Genomic DNA, 22,947 nt, shown 5'->3' on the forward strand with positions numbered 1-22,947 from the left:
GAAACTTTGAAGTACCAGCCTGCAGGAAGAAGGGGAGGCTTGTTCAGTGTTTGTTCTTTTTTAATTATACTGTGGCCAAACTCCAGGAAGTGGTTTGAACTCTACAGTCCTGATAATGATGCAAGACTATCTCTGTGAAAATCATGTATAGAGCCATGTCTGATTGACAGGGCACCTAAGGCACGATAAGGAAATCTTCCCCTAAAAGTGGCCTCAGGTCTGTGGTTGCTTGGTGGCTGTTGAGCTGACCTGTGCCAGCCGTCCTATTGATGCTCTGTCTCTCTTTTGATGGATGAATTATTTCCTAAGTAATTGCCTACTGTACTGTCCCCCAGCGAGAATCCTAGACCTTTGCCAGGAGAGCGGGGCTCCTTGCAGATCAGATGGTTCAGGTTTTTAGGGTTTTTTTGAGAGAGGCCTCTGTTTCTTTAAAATTTAAATGTAAGAACTTAACCAAAACTGGTAAGAATTTCATTCATGTGGCTACTATCAGACTTCTCTATTCAGTTCGTATAGGATTTGTGGGTGCTGAGGGTGTGTGTATGTGCAAGTACGTATGCGTGCGTACCTGATACAAAATAGAGGCACCAGGTAATGAAGTGGCAGTGGTTGTGCTGCTTTGCAGTGCTCTTTCTAACTCTTCCCCTTGTGCCGTGCCTCTCCTTTTCAGTTCACCTCTGGTGCAAACATACGCTGCATAATTCAGCTCTCTGCTCTGATTCATAGGCAGTGATATTTACAGTGTAAACGGAGCACGTGCACCGCTGAGAGATGTGGACGTGGTCCTGGCTTTGTCTTCTTGGAAACTCTGCTTCTGACAGTGTTTTCTTCTCAAATACTTTATCTTCTCTTTATGGTTAACACAGCTGTCCTACCAGTGTTGTAAGATAGTAGGCATGACAGTTATGCATCTGTTGTCTGCCTTAGATAAATGAAAACCCTTTTCCTTTTCTGAAGATAGCTTTACAAACAGAAATAAAAAATTCCCACAGAAAACAGATCAACAACAAATACACCCCAGTAACACCTTTTTCCCCTCTGCGCGTGTTACATTAGCAGCTTCAATTTTAAGGTGACAGCAGTTTCCCATGTAGACCTATGCCAGGTCAAGAAGTTAAAAAAACCAACGTGGGAAAAATATGATTTAGCTGACTTTTTTTTATAGGGGTGTGGGGTCTTAAACTACTTTAAACTACAATGGCATTGAATAAGGGCTAACAACTCCTTATTTAGGACCATGAAAGTGGTAGTGTTCTCTCAAGAACTGCTGAGAAGGGAAGTCTAAGCATCAAGGTTTATCTGACCAGAAAAGTGACCCCCAAAGTTGCTCTTCATATAATCTTACTGCCTCATTAAAACTCCACTATCAGTCATGGCCATGAGAGGTTAGTAAGCGGTGCATGTTTGGAATCAAATGTTGGGTTTTTTTTCTGCTCTCAAAATTTGATGAGGACAAAAGCGTTTAAAAAAGAAAGGAGGTGGCAGGGGTTCATGTCCCCGGAGAGCTGTGCTGGGGAACAGGGTTTGGGTCGCCGCTAAGCACCTTTGCAGAGGTTACATCGCCCTCTTGTGTGAAGCCCCAGTCATTTTGGTATGAAATCCGGTTGAATCAGGAATGCAGAATGTATGTTGGCTTCCTTTTGGCTGTGCTTTTATAAAACCGGACCCCATGAAATGCCACGCGTGTGGTAAATCTACTCTGGGCTCAGATGCACCCTGCCCTCTTCTGCCTGTCCCAGGGAGATATGAAATAGGGTGTTGGATACTTTTAAAACTTTTCTTCACAGTTTTCTTTTCAGCATCAAATTATTGAAATTCTTTAAAGTCAGTTGCATCGGCACCTTCAGAAACTTTAACCTGCAGATACCCCACTCAGGTATTTAGTTCAGTATCGCAAGAGAAACTGGGGGGGTTCCACATCAGTCTCAAAATCACCAGGTAATTTTGCTGTAATTAAGGCACTGATAGTGACAGATGTGTCATTCTGAATTTTTTTTGTTTGTTTAAATTTAGAATCACCATCTACTGGGTGAGCAATTTGTGCAAGTAATTTGGCAGTCCAGATTTCCAGATAGCTTTCATGAACTGTGCTTGGCTTTGTCGGTGCTGTTGCCCCGTTAGATTTATGAGTGCTTTACAAGCTGGGACAATCAATGTCGTCTTTTCTTTTCTTTTCCCCTTCCAATCAATAAAAAGGCAAAACAAGCATTTTCTGTCTGTCCATTTTGGCATGAAGCCTACGTATCAGACCATGTCCAAGAAGCATTATGTTCTTGGCCTAGCAACTGTATTTCAGTATCCAATCAGCAAAGAAAATATACAGAAAACAAGGAAAGAAGCTTTTCTACTATAAAAAAAAAGGCTCTGTTGAATACAGTTTATTGACATATGAAAGTTTATAAGGGTTTCTCATGTTGATGCTGTAGAAATATTTAATAATCATGTATAATAATAGTTTGATAAGTAAGTAGATATTGATGGAGTTCCTGAGATTTGGAGATTGATTGCTGACCTACTGTACAGAGCAATTGTATTTATTTTAAAAAATTTCCTTACGTTGCTGTGTCATGCATATGCAGAAACAGTCCTATTATCTTTATAAATTGTGGTGTGTGAATTGGAATTATATGATAATATCTTTAGAAGCAATGTGCTTGATGTTTTCTTCACTTTTCTTTCTTACAGGCAGAAACTATGAATGCCAGTCTCTTACGTGTTCACCTTGAATGCAGTTTACCTAACGACGCATATCAGCAAGTTAAGGTATGTTTTATTATCGTTTTATATCTATTTAAGTCATCTTATTTTAATCCAAGTTTAAAGCTTGGATTAAAGTCATCTTACTTTAATCCAAGCTTCCCAGAGCTGTAGAAGTTTTAGGAACAATGCAGTTTCCAATGTCTCAGTTTAAAGGGGAATTGTACTTTTAGCTATGCTTTTACAAAACCGTACCCTGTGGTAGAAATTAAATGTCACACACATCACACTGTAACCTTTAGGGGAGGGTGAGATGGAAAGACACCCAACTCCCGCCAAAAGAAACAAAAGCAACCCAGCAGGCTAAGCATTTTAATGTGTAGGTGTTGTATTACTTACATGGAGTACATAAGTGATTAGATTCCTGTGATTTCCATTCTCCAGAAACGTTTCACAACTTTCTGGTTCACACTGACAAGAGATCAATGAGCTGAGAGGCTGAAGTCTGGGCTGTCTGGGCTGTGTGCTGAGGAGGCTTTGAAGGTGGCCTTGACATTGGGCAGAGCTTAGGAGGGGTGAGCTTGTTAGAAGAAAAGACCCCTCCAAAAGCTCTGAGCATTCAGGACAGTAGGTCTCCTCCTACTGCCCAGGAGCAGTGCCATCCGAATCTCCTCTTCCCTTCTCTCCTCAAATGTCCTTACACAGTAAATGGGTGTTGGTTCACAGCCATGATGGTATTCGATGGGGTGTTTTATTGGATCAGATATATAGGCCCGTGCTGTGGTCTGCGGCACCTTTCTTTCATCAAGTGTGATGAGGCCCAGACTCCATAGCTGTTTTTCCGTACATTACACATCACAGTGATCCTGTGCTGTTTTACTCCCACGTTTGATTCTTGCATTGCATTGGTGAGTAAGGCTAGGCTTGAGATGCACCTGCATGTAGTGCAGCTGCCCACTCTGATGCGAGCTTCCCAGGGGCGCACCGTCCCTGTGCTACAGTCTCCGCAGCAGCCTCCTCTCCTGCTCCTGGCAGCCATTTCAAGTGCTGAGGGTTTCTTTGATGCTGCGTGAGCGGTGAACTGGCATCCCATTTCCAGAGATGCTTCACCACTCCCACTGTACCTCCTTGCGGCACTTCAGATTAGCTGAAGGTGTTTTGCTGCAGCTTCACGAGAGCACTTCATGTGCCAGAGGTGGAGGTTTTCTTCTCCTCCTCCTCCTGAGCAAATTGGTCCTCTTGGTAGGGCAACGGAGCCTGAGTTTAGCGACCTTCATGGTGTGATGCAGGACAAATTTATGTTACTCACTGTTGAATGTCTAGTTTTGTTTTGCTTTGTTGGCTTTAATTTTTTGCGAAATGGTGTCTGTGTCTTTGTAGTTGCTAAGACTCAGCTGTCTTAACAGCAGCCACTACTTAGAGAAGGAAATAAGATCCTATTTGTATTTATCTGAAGTATTCTAGCCAGACGACAGTGTTTTCTATTAAGAATTGTACATGTATGTTTGTTTTTTTAAAATTACTTCAGTGAGAAATGGAGACAAAAAACACAGGATTTGGAAAAATTAACTATAAACAGACCAGTGAACATGAACTGTCTTCCTACCATTAAGACACATGCATCAGTCTGTTTATGGCACATTTTATTGAAGGCAGAGGATTTAACAAAGGAAACTGTTTTGCAGTCCGTGAGGTGAGACTGACTAAGACAGTTTATAAATTTGCATTCTTTCAAGGTTCAGTGTCCTTTTTAGTTGTTTTTCGTCTTTGTTTTTGCTGTGCTGTCTGTACCTGCACTGTCTTTGGTTTCTGCTGAGATTTTAGCAGAGGTCCTAATTACTCCTGTTTTGCCGCACTTTGGTGCTGGAAACCTTGTCTGTTAGATAATACCTTTGATTAACTTCTCAAGATACCTTACTGTAATGAATTTTTTCTGTTCCCTCCCCCACCACACACACACCGTATCCCCTTGTCTCGCTCCAGAGTTGCTGTTTTATGTCTGATGACCCAATGCTGCTAGAAATGAGCTTAACGGTAAGAATGGAAAATGCCCAACAAGATTCTGTGGAGCACAGACAATACTTACTGGAGAATCTTTTTGTAGTTTATGTAGCAATGGAAAAAACGAAGACCACGGGTAAGTCCTAAATATGACTGTTAACTGTAATAGAACTTGGTTTTATACCTAAATTGTAATTTGATGTGCTAAATTGAATCAAATTCAGTGACAGCTAAATTTTGTGAGTAAGGGAAAACAAATCAGTTTAGTTAAACACAGTTTGTCAGCCACTTTGTTTAGGGCAGAGTTACTGTAATCGCAGTCCTCTTTATAAAGGTAACGATTGTAAAGTTGTAAACTACATCTGTTTCATTCTTTAGTCCCCCATGCTTATGCATCTGCTTAAATAGAATCATAGAATCATTAAGGTTGGAAGAGACCTCCAAGATCATCGAGTCCAACCGTCAACCCAACACCACCATGCCCACTAAACCATGTCCCTAAGCGCCTCATCTACCCGTTTTTTAAATACTTCCAGGGATGGTGACTCAACCACTTCCCTGGGCAGCCTGTTGCAATGTTTAACCACTCTTTCAGTAAAGAAATTTTTCCTTACATCCAATCTAAACCTCCCCTGGCGCAACTTGAGGCCATTTCCTCTCGTCCTTTCGTATAGTATGGAAATAGTATGGAAAGATGTCACGGTCCTTTGATTTCTACAACTGCATTTCTGGTTTCCCATTAATTAAATTCACCATAATAGGACTATGAAGGCAGAATGGTTTGTACAGTACTGGGGATAGTGGCTGTTGTGGAAAGTAGGGTAATGAGGTAATACAGATGTGCGCACCTGAATTCCACAGGCAAAACAATCAACTCCTTGCAGTTTCTTTATGCTACATTTATGGGGTGAACAAATCCTCTAAATCCAGGGGATTTTAAATTATTTACAGAGCTTTGCAGTCTGTTTGAATAGTTTTTAGAGGTTTCTGCCAGTCCTACTTTCTGATTGAAGGAGGAACTGCTTAAGAATCCAGATTAAAATAATACCTTTTAAGACACTAGTAAAAAAAGAACATGATCTTTTTGTCTTTTGAGAAGTTCCGTTCAAGATCTAGTCAGAAAACGATATATGCTGTTTCCCCCATGCCTGTTCTGTGATGTGATGTTTACACAGAGCTGAAACTGAAATACCCACTGTAAACCTAGTTTTCCTGCCGGTGAGATGCCAGTGCTTTGTTTTGTTGAGTTGTGGACGTACGTTTATTCTGATGCTGGTAGAGAATTGTTCACATCTGTCATGTCAAGGGTGCTCACTGTTAACACCTCGATTGTTAAAGTACTAGAAGTATGCTTTTAAGGCTGTTTTCTATTAAATATAATGCAATTATAAGTCCTCACTGTGTTAGAGGTTGGTCATGTAAGTCCTTTGGACTTGCTGTCAGTTCCACGTCTTGCTCCATCAGTACCGGTGGTGGCTTTACCATATCAAACAGCAATGCTTGTTTGCCTTCCATTCGTATAATTAAATGAGAGATGTGGTCTTGAGGGAAAGATCTAACAAAAGGGACTATGGTGCTGTGTTAGTCTCAGCGTATGGCATGTGTTAGCACCTAGAGTGGGACAGCCGGTAGGCAAGGTCTGCACAGGGGAACTAGCCAGCTGGAAAGGTTGAAGAGGAGTATGTGCTTTAAACAGCTGTGGGTATGTGGAGCATCTGCTCACTCAGAATCAACATCTTGAACCCTCTTTTGCAAGCTGGCACATGTAGTCTTGCTTTCAAGCAGCTGAGCAAAGCACACTCAGTATTAGAAATTGTGCTTGGTGAAGTGGGAGAATGTTCTTTTATGTCAGCCTGCATATACTGATGTAATTCAAGTATAAGCAAGGGCAAGAACTCGGGTCATCTTCCTTCATGGAAGTGTGATGACCACCTTGGTATAATAGTCATCTCTTGTTCTGTCCTGCTGCTCTTCTTTTGGTCCTCTACACCTTCGTAGTGTCCTGTGGATGGGAACATAGCTTTGCCAGTGATGAAGGGGGTTACCCAGTATAGCTGTACCACCTTATCGGTGGGTGAAAGCTGAGTTATACCCATCTCCTGTTGCTCTAGTCAATGGGTTACTACCCTAGCAGATGATAGGTTCATTCCTATTTTAAGCCCAGGAGGTGTTAAGCACCAAATTCAGCTTCGCATTGTCTCCTAAGAATGCTTGCTGTTCAAAGCAGGCAAGCCAGGATCTTGCGTAGTTGTGTGCGTATACAGAACAGCTTTTACTGGACTCTCTCTTGCTATTGATAGGTTGGCCCTTAGTCTTAGAAAGTTAATCAGCGTTAGCCATACTTCTTTCCTTCAGCTGTGCCTCCTGTCTCCCTGCCTGTAGGAAAGGGGGAAGTTGTGCTCCATCTTGGATTTAGGAGATAATGAAGGAAGATTCCCTGTTGATGCTTGCCTTCATGTTTGTGGCCAAAAATCTTGTTGAGTGGATTTTTACTCCTTTATGAAACGATTGCCAGCTCAAGATGTGGATAGTTTCTCTTTTTTACAAGGGTAGCTGTCACACAAAGATTTTTAAATTTTAATCGGGATTGCTTCTCATAGGAGTATCTGACAAAGCAAAAGTGCTTCCATCCTTGGTGAACTTACCTTAGTGTTCATTCTTTTGGACAGGTGATTCCTCAGTAGATGTGTACGTCATGCATTCTGGGAACAGCCTTGTGCATATACAGGTAATCATGGGCTTCAGGAAGTCATATTTTAGGGTGTTGAATTTGATTGGGGAATTAATTAGCCCACTGACTTACTCTCTAATAGCAGATTGATTTTGCTGGTGGCAAATGCCATGCTTCTACATTTTTAAAATGTGCCCAAACATCTAATACATCTTTTAGATGACAAGTTGTAGTTCAGTGATGGATTTTTTTTTTTTTTTAAGGCATAAGAGCTGTTAACTTGAATAAAAATCCATGGGTTGATTTAGAAGATGTGAGAAAAATGGCAGATAGTGGCTTGCAAATTTGACAAGAAGATACACCAATACAGGAGCTGCAATAATAATGGTAGTACTGTTACAAGGATCATTGTGTCTTGTCTTCATGCAGGAAATATGGCAGTTGTCACAAAAAGACACATCACCTGTGGAGTTCGAGCCAGTACTGCTATCTTCATCATCTACTAACTTTACAAAAGTTGCTTCGATTTCCTGTAAAGGTACAGGATATGTATACTTATAGATAATATGATTAAACAGGATTTGATTATAAAAGGGTAGCTTTTTTCAGCAGATAGAGACCCTGAAAGATCTCAAAATCAACTTGTCTGGACTTTTTTGAGAAGGAGGATGAATTCTTTCTGCTAATTGTTTCCACCATTTTTGTGTATATATGCTTCCTCTTATGCCAGTCGAAGGCTCTAAGCTATACATATTTCAAAAAGGGGAAGAAAACATTTGCTAAAATGTTAGCTGATTTTACAATAAGCGTAATTATTGAATATGCTTTTTCAACATCCTTTTATAATTTGTGGTTATTTTTCTGTTTCCAATATATTTTCTAAAAGACTATTGTGCTTGGGTGGTCATTTTCTATGACATTTCTTGGCAGGATCATTGAAGAGGCTTGCCTGAGACCAGGCATGTTTGTGGAAGAGCAAAGATTAACATTTAAGCATTCCTGACTCCAGCCTGTTTCCTATTCTGACCACTAGACTGCAGTGCATAGACTTCAAACATTTATGAAACAGGCTGCTTTCATAACGACATTGGGACTTGTTTTTCCTAGCAAAAAAGGAAAAATAAGAAGAAAGAAGGGACTATATGTTAAGTGATTCTTTTTTTCGGAACAGTTTTTCATTTATTAAAAGGGGGCAGTGTGCACTGATAAGTAAGAATGCTGTGCCAGTGACACATGGTTAAAATTGGTCAGGTTGCCTTGTTGTACACATGGTTTTTGAAAGTGTGGAGCATGCATAAATTCTTCTTAAAGCAAGGTTTGGAACCTCTGAAAATTAGGACATAAGCAATTAGATGCTTTGCTCACCTGTGTGAGAATTGGACCGGCAAACGTTCCCCTTTGTAGTGTTCTTCCAAGGCCTCACATGAAGATCATTGCAGATGTGCTTTCGTTATGGCTGATGTTGTATTCTCCTGTATGTCTATTCTTTGCCCAGCTGCATCCTGTGACAGTGAAAGTCCTTACGCTGACAACAAGAGGAATAATCTATTGGAAGGCACTGCAACACTAAAAGCCTGTCTTTCCTGTCCTGTGATGGAAGGGTAGGTTGACAGTGGATTTTTGTTTGTTAACGTTCACTGATATTATGAGAAGAATATTGTACCCTACTTTAAGAGATGAGGTTAGCTTGCTTTGTCACTGAATGATTCCAAGGACAGTGAAGAGGCTTCTTCCTGTTGTTGCTGCGTCACTTGCCAAAACAGACCTGTGACATTTCAAGCAATAGTTCTGTATTTTATCCAGGAAGAATTTCAGGAGCCAGTAAAAAGATATGCCTTAGCAACTCATATCATATAAACATCGCTTAGAGTCTGTGATAAAATTTCCACCATCCTTGTTAATCCTACTCAGAAGCAGGGTAGTTATAGGAAAAAATGTGAAGTCTTTTCTTCAGTCTTCTTTTGCCAATTTCATCCAGACTACCATATCACAAAGCAGTAGGCAATGTTGTGCTATAGCATAGCAAGAGGGTAGAGTGATTACCTGCCTACCTCTTTTACATTGTTCTTGTCAATTTTTACTTTGATATTATATGTAAGTATTCCAAAGGAAATAATTTTGTTCTTTCTCCTTAAAACCTTAGAAGAGCCTCATTATGCAAGAATACTACAATTATCTTCTCTTGTGTGGACCGCTTATGTGTGCTCAAGGACAATTGCAGATGTATTTATTTTTCTTCTGTATTTACTTACAGGTATTTTGACGTAGATCCTTCTGCAGCTTTGTTTCATATAGAACCACATCATAATACTTCAGGATTTTGGTCCATATGGTTTACAAACAATTTTGACTTCAGCATTGAGCTGAATGAAGTTTTCATAGCCAGAGAAACGAAGAACATTTTGAAGGTAAGCTTTACTTCTGCTTCATGCAATGTTTTATCCTTGATTTAAGTATATGGTCCTTTGACATACAAAATAGATTCTTTGAAGAACTCGGTGTTCTCAGAGCTGGTTGAAATCAGTTAAAAATAAAGGTATATGTATGCCTGTAACTGTTAGGTCCTGAAGAGCTTACTCTTTCAATAGGCATTATTCACTGTCCAGCTTGTTTTTGTATTGTTATATTAGCAACTGTTCTTTCATTTGAGTTGCATCTACAGATGCATCAAATTATAGACCGTTGCTCTGTTCTCAGAGCTGTTGCATGTGTTGTTTGTGCTCTATAGGATTCGGCATTTCTTCATAGGCTGTAATGGAAGTCTTCAGTACATAGATGAGCTTTGAAGTTTAGAAGGCGAAGCCAATAATTTACTCGTGCAATTGCTTGATTCAAACCAGACAAATCTGGTTTATGAATATGCACATGATGTAGGCATCTAATTGGCTCTTCGTATATTTAGATAGGAGATTTACATATGTGCACTGTATGGATCAGTTATGGGCACATATGTGTGTGTAATAACAGCAAAAACACGAAAGAAGAGAAAGTTTACATTCTTCAAGGTACTGCTTGCACCAAAAATACTGTACCAATTTTAATTCAGTTGTCGTTTGATTCTTTCTAGATTCTGAACTTTGCCGAACCTTTGACTCTACCTCCAGGCTGCTGGAATGTATTTTCTTTGAAGCTCAGTGTGAAAGGCACTGTAACAAATGTGCTTTCTAGCATTTGTTTGGCCACAAATGTGGGAGTAATGTTTGAAATACCTCTGCAGATATATTCGACTGTGTCCAAGGTATCGTATTCAGTTGTGTTGAATGATTATTATACACTACAAACCAAACTGCAGCAGCCTCTTTCTTAGGTCAGAAATCTGTCCCTTAGTCCTGAAGGAAAAACTCGGTACCGGACCACTCTGTGAAACCATTCTGTAGCTTGAGAAGTTAAGCCCCCAGAGTTAAACAGCAGTGGAATTACAGTTCTCCAGGCAACCTTAATTCTCTTCTTTGACTCGTCCAAATTATGCACTGAGAAACTGGAATTTGTCCTGTTGTTTTGTCATATGGTTAGTTGTAGTTTTTGTTTTGTTTTTCCAGCAGGGAGATCTTCATTTTGAAGCCATTGCCCACTGCGGCATTCAGTGTTACCTGGGAAAGTCTGATTCAGGTAGGCTCGTCTTAGTTTTTTTTCAGGCATCTGATGGTAGTTTTATTGTAGAAAATCCATTTTATGTAGCAGGACTTGTAATAAGAATATTGAGATTGTTCACAGAAGTACGTAGTTTTATGTCTTTTAAAAACGTCCACTTTTCCGGGAGTATATCAATGCCTTTGAGTAACCTGTACTGAGTACACTGTGCAGTATTTCAGACCTCTAATGCCATAGCACGTGCTACGCTATTGTTCTGTCTTGCAATATTTTTTTGAACTTAATATTTAAGACTCTCCTAGAAGTTCTCATTGGTGGTGTACTGCTCCTTGCTTTCTTCATGTACATGTTCTCCGGAGATGTCGAGGTAGAATGATAAAGCTGTCAACTAGCTCAAAGTGATTAGAAAATGTGCAGAACCTGGGTCCAGATCCTGGGAAGTCTTTGATGAAAAACAAAAAACAAATTGTTGACCAATATCCTGCTTTTAGCCAGAGTTAAATTTGAAGGCCTTCTCTTTATCTGTTTCTCACAGCAATAATTTCGTAGATTTCTGCAAAAGATCATTTGTCAGGCTTATAAATCAGCATCCTTAATGCTGTATCGTGTGAAACAGAAAGAAGGGGTCTCATTCTTTCTGGAACTGAGGAATCTAACTCCAGATACTGTAATGCTGGGAGCTGTTTTAAGTACCTGGCTGGCATTTACCAAAATATGGTGTTAGGTATTACATGGACATGATACTGCCTGAAGAATGTTGAGTCTGATGGAAGCTGATTCAGAATAGTGTTTTTTTTAATCTCTGCTCAGTAAGGAATTTCAGTAGGCAGCTGGGTACCATAGGCTTTAAATGCTTAAGTGAGTGCTCTCCTGAATGTGTTTTCAAGATGGTACTTTCCTAAAATGTACATTCGTATGAGGATATGAAGAAGGCAGTAGTAGCCAGTCAACTATAACAAGGAGACTTGAGGTGACGTATGGAAACACGTGGCTTGAAGAATTACTGATATATATGCACACTTAGGTACATATTTTAGAAGCAAGTGTTTGGTTTTTGGTTTTCTTTTTTTGTTTGTTTGTTTTTTAATCTATATAAAGGAATATTGCTGATACAAGTAAGTCCTCGTTGCTTTCTTTCTTTCCATTCTAATAACACACATAATCGGATCTTTATATGCAGGTATTCTGCCTTGTAACTTAGGATACTAGTACTTGTTAAATAGAGAAGTCTAATGCACAAGCCTGAAAATACTGACCTAAAGAACATACAGCTGGATTATTCCAGTCATCATCAATCTCAGCTGGTTACTTTAAACACTAAGGATTGTAAAATAAAGTACATGTACTTTCAAAATAAGCCATTTTTGTTTTCTTTCGAAAGAAATTTGTTTTCCTAACTCCTTTCTGCTATGTGAACATGCTTGAACCAATATGAGTCTAACTTTTTAAAATACATTAATCTTTAGACTGATGTAAAGTCTTGCAATTTTATCTTAAGAAGAATTTGAGAAAATTATCAGCACCTTGAAAAGAGAAGCTAAAATGAAAACACCATTTCTGCCAAACTGTGGGATTTGTTTTGCTCCCTGCTGTGCTGTGATATTATAATTTTGTACCACTCTGTAGAGAATAGTATATGATCTTGATACGTTATTGGCATCAGTGGAGAGTTCTGTTTAAAGACTACTGATAACATAATGACTTTTCAATGGCATCCATTAGAAGTAGCAACAGTAAAAAAGAGCGTACTAGTGCATACAAAGCCTGTGCAATACCCATACTCTTGTTTGCATGTAGAATTACTGTGGTTTTGCAGATGTATTTCTTTAAGCAAATCAGATATGGACAATAATATATATACCCTCACGTGTGCTTGCTTTGAAGTGAAAAAAGTGAGTTGCCTTTTTTATTTTTGTGTCAGGACCCTTTGCAAATACTGATTACTCGTGTTCAGAAGTAGATTGATGGAAGGAGCAAATGTTATCTCTGTAAAATATGAAAAATCTGTTATCGTTTTAGCAAATCTGCTTTGGCAGAAGAGTCTCTCTCTGGACCGTTCTGCCTGGGATGTGGATTCTGAGCTTGCAAGTGAACTTTATGAAAGATGGCAAAAAATAAGACGTGGGGAAGCCTGCAGGTCTGTACAGAATCTGTTGAGGTTCTTAATTCAAGCCAGTACAGTGTTGTAAGAAAGAATATTTCTGTTTTGAAGTATTCTTAATTAGAACAAACATTTTTGACCTTTCTGCACTTAAGGTAGTTATCTTGAAGCACCTGGAGTTTCAGAGCACCCTAGACACCCCCAGCTTCCATTTCAAGGCACTGCCAGCCTGTCGTAGTTTAACCTCAGCCAGCAACTGAGCATGACATCACATGGTATGGAATGTCCCTTTGGCCAGTTTGGGTCAGCTGTCCTGGCTGTGCCTCCTCCCAGCTTCTTGTGCACCTCCAGCCTTCTCAGTCAGTAGAGCATGGGAAGCTGAGAAGTCCTTGGCTGGTGTAAGCACTGCTTAGCAACAACTAAAACATCAGTGTGTTATCAACATTGTTCTCGTCCTAAATCCAAAACACAGCATTGTACCAGCTACTAGGAAGAAAATTTGTCCCAGCCTAAAACAGGACACAGCCATAAGTAAACGTATCAGATGCCTGTACTTTAGAATGTAAATAATGTTCTGACTATAATAACCCCACCACAGCTACCCAGCGTGAAAGCAGTCAAAGCATGTTTTACGAGATCATTTATGGAGTTGCATGAGTCCTTCATCAACAGGTCACATAGCAGTCTTTTCAGCATCAGGGTCTTTGAATAGCTTTTAAGGTTTTTAGGCACTGGTCTAATGGATACTGCATACTGGAGATGTTGGGAAGGAATCAGTCACTGTGACTGAGCAATTCTTATAGAGATGGTGCATCAGTGACATCAGCCCCTTTCCAGAATAAGGAGGTAGAGCTGTGAAAACCACAGTCGCGTTGCAGGTGGAAAAGTGGACACTGAAGGGATGCACATAAGTTACACTGACTCTGTACTACTAGGTTACAGGTTTATGGGCTTTATTTTGTGAAGAACATTTTCAAGGAAAGATTAGTTGACGTAATTATACGTCCTGGCAAATCATCATTTTTTTTGTTCTCTGTTTGAAAGACAAAAGAAAATAAAATTAACAAAGCTTTCTGGTTTTGCCAATAAAGCAGGAGAAGTATTTTAGGATTGGCTCGCTTTATTCACCAGAAGAAGCCTGAAGAGGAGTCCTTTGCCTTTTTCTTGCCACGGTTGACTACAGAGCCTGGCCTTACGCTCAACTTCAGTGCCACAGCAGTTAAAAGTAGTATGGTGAGGATGGTGGTTGTTATGCTTTTTCTGAGTTGACGTATGTTTAGCTTGTTTAAATAACAAAGTCTGTGGTTAATATTTGGTGATGCTTAGCATTTTCATACTGCTTGTAAATCAGTGTTTTGAAGTCTAATTTAAGACACTGGATTTGTATCCCTTTGGCTCTTTGATAAGTTCTCTAGCTACCTAGTTATAATATTTTAACACAAGGATAGGAGTAAAGCAGTGTAGGTCTTAACTAACAATCATTAGTGGTTGTTAAAGCTTTCCTTGCATCATTGTGTAAGTTACATGCTTGTGGTAAAATAATTGAACAAGGGACTAGGGGTAGGATGTACTGTCATTAACGGTGTGCATGGAGTTATGGGATGGCCTTCCTCATGCCACTGCCTTGTGTAACAGAAGTGTGTAAAACATTTGTGTGAGATACAGCACTTGAGAGATCAGCAGAGCTATGTGTCTTGCAACCACACTGACGGTTGTTTCTTTCTCGTTTGTCAGATTTAGGTCACTACTAACCTAGCCTGGGCCCGAACCAGTCATATGGAGATAGTTTTCATATGCACATATTGTGAATTACCTTAATATTCCATTTGTGCCATTTAATTGTCAGTCATTATAGTAATGCGTATAACCTGCTTGCTCTCAGACTTCTGTAAGAAAGGGTGGCACCTCACTAACTTCACCTTCTTCTGTGGAAAAGCTTTGTTCATGTCTGCCTGTGTAAAACAAAATCCAAATGAAAGGGTTGTTTGGGGGGTGGGAGAGATCTGTATTTTTGCACATGCGGTTCTTCATGCACTCTTAGCTGTTTTTGCAAGTGATGGCATTGTGGTGACATGTCCTGCTGTTCCATGCAGTTTTGTGCACATATGATTATATTGCACTAAGACAAAAGCCAGGTTGAAGAACCTTGAAAATGCAGATCATATTACCAGTGCTGAATTATTTTACCTTCCAATTATCAAGTATGTAGTTTTTAACTTTTTCCTTTCCCCTCCAAACTCTTTAGGTAAAATATTTCGTACTAAGAAACCCTTCATCCTTCCCAGTTATGTTGCAGCTTCTGCCTCTTTATTACTACCCTGATCCTCAAGCTTCACTGAGTCTGCTCAACAAATGGTAATGAGAATAACTATCTCAGGATACTGTTTTCCCTTTTAAAAGACCTATTTGCCATGCCTTATGATTGTTGCTTATTGTTTGTTTTAATTTTTCAAAGTGTAACTTAGGTAGGGACAATGTTCTGACCCATTTTGGAAGATAGAATCATGTTCAGAGCAGCTCCCTGTATGACACATGACTTTGTAATATACCTGATCATTGATAAAACCAAGTTGGGTGTGTTTTCAGCAAGTTTATGTCTACTAGCCATAAACTATAGTTGGTCATCTTTTAAGATCTGAAGCTTAGGCCAGGCTTGTGCAAGCTGCCCAGGTGAGGGGAGCAACTTGCAGAACTGGGGATGTCCATCTACCTGCAAGGCCGGTTTGGAAGTATACAGAGTCTATAGACTGATCAGTGAGGAGGAAGGTAACTGAACCTTCCCACCAGAAAAAAGTTTTCTTCTTAGCTTTTTCTTAGGTAAAAACCCTGGTTGAAGAAGAGGAAACAGGAGCCAGGAAGAAAAATTCAGGTCCACAGCCAGGAACCCCACCGTAAATGTTTAGGGCCAGCTGAGCAAATCTTTCTACATTGTTTTGAACTTTCTGATTTAGAACTGAGAAGATTCAGAACTGAGAGAAATCTAGATAAGAGTTAGATGAACAGTATAAAGGGGCATGGTGAGGTGGGCTGAAGTTCACCAAAGTAAGCCCCGGCTGTCACACTGAACTCTGAAAAACTGTGTAGTTGGTAGGACTATTTGCTTGGTTGTAACCAGTGGGACTACTCACGTGCTTAAGTGTACTCACTTGCTCACTTGGGGTCCAAATCCCTGTAATTGCTTCCTTAACCTCATTTCCTTACGTACTTATGTGTATGTGCATATATATGTGTGTGTGTATATATATATGCACCTTAATAACTAAATCTGTTTGTATGCTAAATAAAATTTCCACATAGACTCTTTCTAGTGGTTTGAAATTACGTTTTCTCTGTATTTGCACACTTTTGTTTCTGCAGATCTAGGTTTTCAAGCAATCACATCCACTATTTGGTTCTTTTTAAGCTAATATCATAGAAAGTTGTGACAAGTGAATTTCCAATTCAGTGGCTGGAGGTCCATTAGTCCTCTATAATCTAAATTTTACTTACTGGTTTTCTTATGTCTGTTTTTAATACCTTAATGTCAAATGCTTATTATTTGCTCTCAGGCAGATAATCAGCTGCTGTAAGTGAATTTGATTTGCAAAGTATGTGAAAGAAAATAGGAATTTGTCCCAACAAATCATGAGCAGAAAGAGGGATATTTGAGTAAATTATTGAGATTTGATAATGATTATTTCTTAGCAGTTATGTGGGCAGGAAAAGCTTTGGGGCATTTGTGTTTGTGTGGCTTAGAAATTATATTTCTTGATTGTGATCTTTTGCAATATCGTATGCTGAGAGATCTAAAATGCCCAGCCATTTGTCTGTTCTCCAAATGTGTAAATCCACATAAAACTGATTTGCAGTGTATTCTGTTGAAATGCAGACTCGCATTTCCACCGTATTTCACATCTGCCAAAATGCAGTTGTAAAAGTATTCTTTGTTTAAGAATAGATGCCAGCATGTAAAAATAAGTCAATGTAGTTCTGACAGACTAGGTTTGAAGTGCTTGATTTTTTTGTTTTTGTTTATTTAGGTTCGGCATAAATGTGCAAGCTATTAATTTCACAACCACTGAATTCAGGCTCATGGATGAATGTGCTCACAGGGTAAGATGGCTAATTTTGATAGAAGAAGTGGTCTGACACACTAGAAAAAGCTTTTTCTAGCTACGCTACATCTGAGTTGTTACCAAGTGCTATTTAAAGCAATTTAATAATGTTTTCTTGATTCTCTGTCAGACTTGTATCTTCGCAATTAATTTTTTTTCAGAGTTTGACTCTGTTTTGAAAACAACTATAGGGAGGGAGTGTGTGCATGTCTGCATGCGTGCGCGTACGTGTTGAAGAGGCCACCGTTACCATTCTGTCTTGGGACTTACGTTTAGCCCCAGGTTGACCATGAAGTGTCAGGCTTTTGAGTCGGTGATGTCAGAAGCTAGCTGATAATCTTTTAAGTAGAGGGAAATACTGTCTGATAGTTCAAGGGAGGAAAAGGCTGGATTTCTACACTTCACCTCAGTCTCATTGCAGCTCCCGGATTCAGGTTGGAATGTCATGGCTCTCTCTGGTTCCCATTGCCTCATTTTTAACACAAGTGTGATAACACTTGACTGTCACACCAATGCTGAGCTGTGGTTATACCCTGAGGAGTTGCATCATGGATGACAGAAACAGAGAAGATGCTGTATCAGGGATGCTGGCGTATTCTGATGACCAGAGTACTGTCCAGGGTACCTGGAGAATTTCTTCTTAGACTTCCAGTTTTTGCACATATTTTCCTTGCTGTTTGGGCATGCTGCAGCCCCATCTTGAATGTCCTATGTAGATACATGTTTCTGCACACATGAAAGACCTTAATGAAAGATTGGTACCTTATAAAAACAAAAGACTGTGTTTGCTACACTAGTCAAAGCTGACCTTTCCTTTCTGGCCACAGTTGTAAAAGTTGTTGTAAAAGAGAGGAGACAGCAGTTCATAAATCCTAGCCTGTAGGCACACACTGAAAAACAGAAGGTAGTTCCACTAGTACATGGATAGGACTGAGTTTCCATGGAGTCCTGTACACCATACTTGTGACCAAATGGAAAAATAACAGTAGATCTTTACACCAGTGTGTGTAATGCCTGTTTTTCATTAGAGACTTGGAAGAGCTGGGAGGAACATGTACGGTTAGATAGGTATTCAGCACATATGAGACGGATCTTGGCTTATTAACCAAATCACTAGTTGCTAATATTTACAGTTTTAAATTTATCATCATTTCCCTAGTCACCTTATATACATGCGTAACGAATTGTTAGGCTCACATTTGAGTGCATGCATATCTTTCTTTGTAGGGAGTGACAGGATGAAGTTTGCAAATGCCATATGTGGTTTGCTTTTAATAAATATTGACTGTTGAATGCAGGTTCTGAAACTTTTTTCTATGTTCCTTTTTCATAAAACAGACTAAGAATAAAAACATTTTGGACTGGAAAAGATCAGAAAAGCCATTAGTACAACAGCCGTGAATTGAAAAACAACCAAGCAAGAACATATTTTGTAATGTTTATGGTTGTTTTGACTGCTATAGGTGCCTGATCACCCTTTTCTAAGAGGAGGCCCCCCCAGTTCTGGAATAGAAAGTTTTAGGGCTATTTTCATTTTTTAAATGGGAAAATGAATAAACAGCAGTATCAATCCATTCCTTCCCAGCCCCAAAAACCAAACAAAACATTACATTACTTCCAGACTCCATGAACTTCTGGTAGTTCTGGTCTTCAATTAATATGGTAGGGAGTTCACTTTGGCTTGTTTCCAGTGACTCAAATGATCAACATACTTGCCAACAGTCCCTTTCTCACTTACTTCAAGTTGCAAGTCTTACGCTGAGGGTATAATGGTTGCCACATTTCCCTGTGCAGTCAGTATACTGTCAGTTCTCGTCGTGTTCCGAAGTGTTTCAGGATTCCTCGAATGTGAAAGACACTATATAATTTCTTTTCCATCTGAGCAAATAAAAGCTGTTTTTAAAAATGAAGTAATACATTCCTTACAATAATAAGTGCATTAATATGAACTTCTGCTCAAATAAACAATCTTATCTGATGTTTTATGTTGTCAAATTGAAAGACTTTTGTATAACAAGTTAGTTAGCAGTCATTGCACCTTGCCAAAAATATCTTATGTAAGTAAAGATGTAGTGCTTTCTTCATTGAGATCTTTAAACACACATATTTTCTGTGAATAAGAAGTGCATTTTTGTTTAACAGAATGCACATCAAGAGGCTCTCATCAACAAGAAATGCAGTTCTGAGCTGCTTCAATTAAGTTTACAGCCACTGGAAACCAGAAAAGTTGGTGTAATTTTTACACCGGTTGACTACAAAAGAGTAGCTTCCCTTATTTTAATCAGGTAAGCCTGGTTTCAGTTGTAAGTGAGAATCAAACAACTCAATGTAAAAGTGAATTTGCCAGATCTTGGAGCAAAGACAAATGGTCAAAATTTGAAAGTCAGAATACCTCCAGTTTAATAAAAATTGCTTAAAGGGTCTTTGTGCTTTATGTCTAGGTCATTAAAAAATAGAACTTTAATTGAGCCTATCTTTTTTTTCCTGATATGTGATCAGTGGGTTATAAAATGCATATGAATGTACCGAGGCAATTTTGAATTAACAGAGCAGCACATTGGGTGGCTTTGCTATTTTCAACTTAACTCCATAATGATAAGTTTTAAGTATACAGTGAGTCTAATTTGCAGCCACACATTGGTTATCTCTGGAGGAAAAGAGAGTTTATGGAAGAAGCAACCATTTTTACCAGGTGGCACTGTTGTTATCTGGTGGCAATGATCACAAAGTTTGTTCCTTCACTGTGTGAAATTCACTGGTGACTGGTTCCAGTGTCATCCTACCTATTTAGGGGAAACCTATCTAGGTGATTCTGTTATATATCAGTGATTCTGTTACTGAAAGACTGTTGTCTTGGATTGGCACCTAGATAGCAAAGCCATGATGTTGCAAACTTCATTTGTGTTTTAGTGGCTGATTGCTTGATTTTTGTATTATGGCAGAAACAACTTGACTGTTCTGGACGTGGTCAATGTAGAAGGCTTTGGAGCCAAAGAATTGCTTAAAGTAGGGGGAAGACTACCTGGTGCAGGAGGATCTCTTCGATTCAAGGTGCCAGAAGCTACACTAATGGACTGCAGAAGACGTGAGTAAGAAGAAACGTGTCTCTGATATCTGGCTGCGTTACTCCATAGTGGTACTGATATGGTACGGTAATGTTAAGTAAACAGAACGTTGAAATAGAAAAAGCTGAAGAGCTTGGTCATGGGAGGTGTAGATCCTGTTTTCTTAAAACACTGGCTGAGGATAGTTACAAATTCTGAAAATACACTACTGCAAAACAGTCTGTATTAAAATGTTGGTCACTTTTAAATTTTCAATTAGATTGAAAGCAAAAATAGCAATTTATTTATAAACATAAAATAATTTTTAAGCACTGTAAAATAATTATTTTTTTTTTCTCCTTTAAGAACTGAAAGACAGCAAGCAGATTCTATCCATTACGAAGAACTTCAAAGTTGAGAATATTGGGCCTATTCCTATAACAATTTCATCAATGAAAATCAATGGTTACAATTGCCAAGGATATGGATTTGAAGTGTTAGACTGCCAGGAATTTTTCCTGGCTCAGAACTCATCACGAGAGATCAGCATTGTGTAAGCACTGACAAATTTGATGACAAATTAACTTAAGTGGAAATTTGAAATAATTAATTTCAGTAACAGACACTCCAATAGCACACCTGCACACAAAATTTGGTGAGCTTTGAATATAAATTTCATAAACATTTCCCCTTTTCAGTAAGGGTAGTACTAACAAATTGATAATATAATAATGTTTCTTTATAAGACTCCATCATTTTTAAAAAGCAGCATACATGCTTTTATCAGTGCATTATGAAGTAATAAATTAAAGCAAAAGAGTTGTCACAAACGGGTAAGAAATGCCTTTTTTTTTTTCTTCATTGTTTTTCTCTAGTTTGTTCCAAGTTTGGTCAGGCTAGACCACAATCTAGTCATGTTTTCCTAACGTTGCACATAGTTGGTCTAAAACAGATTCTTTTAAAATCCTGTTGGGTGCAAGTCATGAGTTAAACATAAGTAGAGTTAGTATTACTGTATTACAGTAACTGCTGTTTCGTACACAGTGAGTATCGCTTCTACTGTTCGGAAAGGCAAGTCATACCTTCTAGCGGTACCCATGGCAGTCAAATAGAAAAATGGGATGGGTCAGGGAAGTGAGTGGAAGAAGAGACATCTGATGTTTTCTTCTGCTTTCCCTATCTTTCCAGCCTTGTTCTAGACTTACCCTAGTACCTGGCCCTTTCCGACCTAATGCTGCCTGTACGCTTAACTGTGCTTTTGGTAAAGAGTGTTTTGGTTAACATGAGTTGATCAAGTGCACCTCCTTGAGAAAAAGTCACAGTATTAAGAGTATTGTGAAGAGTCACAATAAAACCATGTATTTTACTGCTTGAAGATGACCTCAAAGTCTTACCTCTGCTAGGTGCTGATGCCATCTGCGTAGTATAAGCAGACAGTGATCACTTATTTCATTGTCTTTTTTTCATATTGTTAAATCAGAAGTTATTTTGTATTTTTTGGTATCAGTATAACTTCAGAAAATGAAATTGGGCCATACAATGGAAAAATAACACCAGCTCCATCTACTTTCCTGACAGATTCACTCCTGACTTTACATCTTCGTGGGTAATCCGGGAGCTTACGCTGGTGACTGCTGCTGATTTGGAGTTCCACTTCACGCTCAACGTGACTCTTCCTCACCATCTGTTACCGCTGTGTGCAGATGTGGTGCCAGGACCCAGCTGGGAAGAGTCTTTCTGGAGGCTCACTGTCCTCTTTGTGAGGTAATGCTTTCAGCGCCCCTGCACCAGTTTGAAAGGGACCTGCCAGTGAAAGATCAGCAAGCACTTTTGGCTTGTGTTAGATTTTTAGTGGTGATAGGGCCTAAATCTCTACTGCATTTATCTCCCGAGAGTCCTGCCAGCTGGCTGTGACAGCTTAGGTGTGATGCAGTAGCTGGTAATGGAGTTGTCAAGCATTTCTTGCTGCTCTTCCTGATAAACTTCCATGTTAAGGCTGCGAAGAAAAAGGGCTAGGATACCCCCACAGGAATACCCAGTGGATACTCCCCTTGCTAGAAGACTTACTCCCCCCACAGTAGTGGTGTACATGTGACATGTTAGTATCTGAATGTCATAAATGGAATCAAGCGGACTGGTAGATTATCTTTAGGTGTTTGTGGAAAATTAACATGAATTTTATTTATAAAGTTTCAGACAACCAAGTGAGGACCTGCTTTTCCTTCTGATGCTTTTCTCCTTTCACTTGTTAAAAAATATTCGTGTTTATTGCTAACTTTTGCTAGCCGCACTGCTAAACATGCTACCCCAGAAAGATGATTTGGCTTGTGTTAGCTGACTCATTGCTTGCACGTGGTAAGCTGCTTTTAAGAGGACTGTACCTTTGTACAACAATTAAGGGTTCTGCTGCTATGCATATTCTTTTTTTGTCTTCCTTTACTAGCCTTTCACACTGTGTAGTGTGAACTGAATGTTGTGTTTGTCACAGATGGTGTCCAGTGCTTTCATCACACCGACCTTGAATTGCTACAATCAGTACTAACAAGCAGTGAATGTGAATGCCGTGGTGATACATATATGTGCTGGTGCATACCTAACTGAGATCCTGATGCACACTGTGGTTCTGCTTGCACTGTTGTTTTGACACTGAAAACAGTCAGAGCACAAATGAAGCAACAATAATGACCACGTTACATGGTTCTAGAGGCAACAGAAGGAGACTACAGGGATCTGAAAAATCAGGAATTT

General features: G+C 39.3%; 1 protein-coding gene across 1 annotated transcript in view; it reads left to right on the forward strand.

The window, feature by feature from the left end:
- The window catches only part of KIAA0922 (KIAA0922 ortholog), a 76,902-nt gene that overhangs the window by 36,873 nt on the left and 17,082 nt on the right, over window positions 1-22,947 (forward strand). Inside the window, exons 6-21 of the mRNA XM_009329793.1 lie at window positions 2,686-2,763; window positions 4,681-4,834; window positions 7,368-7,426; window positions 7,799-7,907; window positions 8,865-8,970; window positions 9,624-9,777; window positions 10,437-10,607; window positions 10,909-10,978; window positions 12,980-13,097; window positions 14,156-14,294; window positions 15,307-15,416; window positions 17,081-17,153; window positions 19,298-19,440; window positions 20,098-20,240; window positions 20,566-20,752; window positions 21,778-21,963. Coding sequence (XP_009328068.1) covers window positions 2,686-2,763; window positions 4,681-4,834; window positions 7,368-7,426; window positions 7,799-7,907; window positions 8,865-8,970; window positions 9,624-9,777; window positions 10,437-10,607; window positions 10,909-10,978; window positions 12,980-13,097; window positions 14,156-14,294; window positions 15,307-15,416; window positions 17,081-17,153; window positions 19,298-19,440; window positions 20,098-20,240; window positions 20,566-20,752; window positions 21,778-21,963 — 2,000 coding nt within the window. The remainder of the gene's footprint in view (window positions 1-2,685; window positions 2,764-4,680; window positions 4,835-7,367; window positions 7,427-7,798; window positions 7,908-8,864; window positions 8,971-9,623; window positions 9,778-10,436; window positions 10,608-10,908; window positions 10,979-12,979; window positions 13,098-14,155; window positions 14,295-15,306; window positions 15,417-17,080; window positions 17,154-19,297; window positions 19,441-20,097; window positions 20,241-20,565; window positions 20,753-21,777; window positions 21,964-22,947) is intronic.

This window comes from Pygoscelis adeliae, unplaced genomic scaffold (assembly GCF_000699105.1).
Source record: "Pygoscelis adeliae isolate BGI_AS28 unplaced genomic scaffold, ASM69910v1 Scaffold67, whole genome shotgun sequence".
Lineage (NCBI taxonomy): Eukaryota > Metazoa > Chordata > Aves > Sphenisciformes > Spheniscidae > Pygoscelis > Pygoscelis adeliae.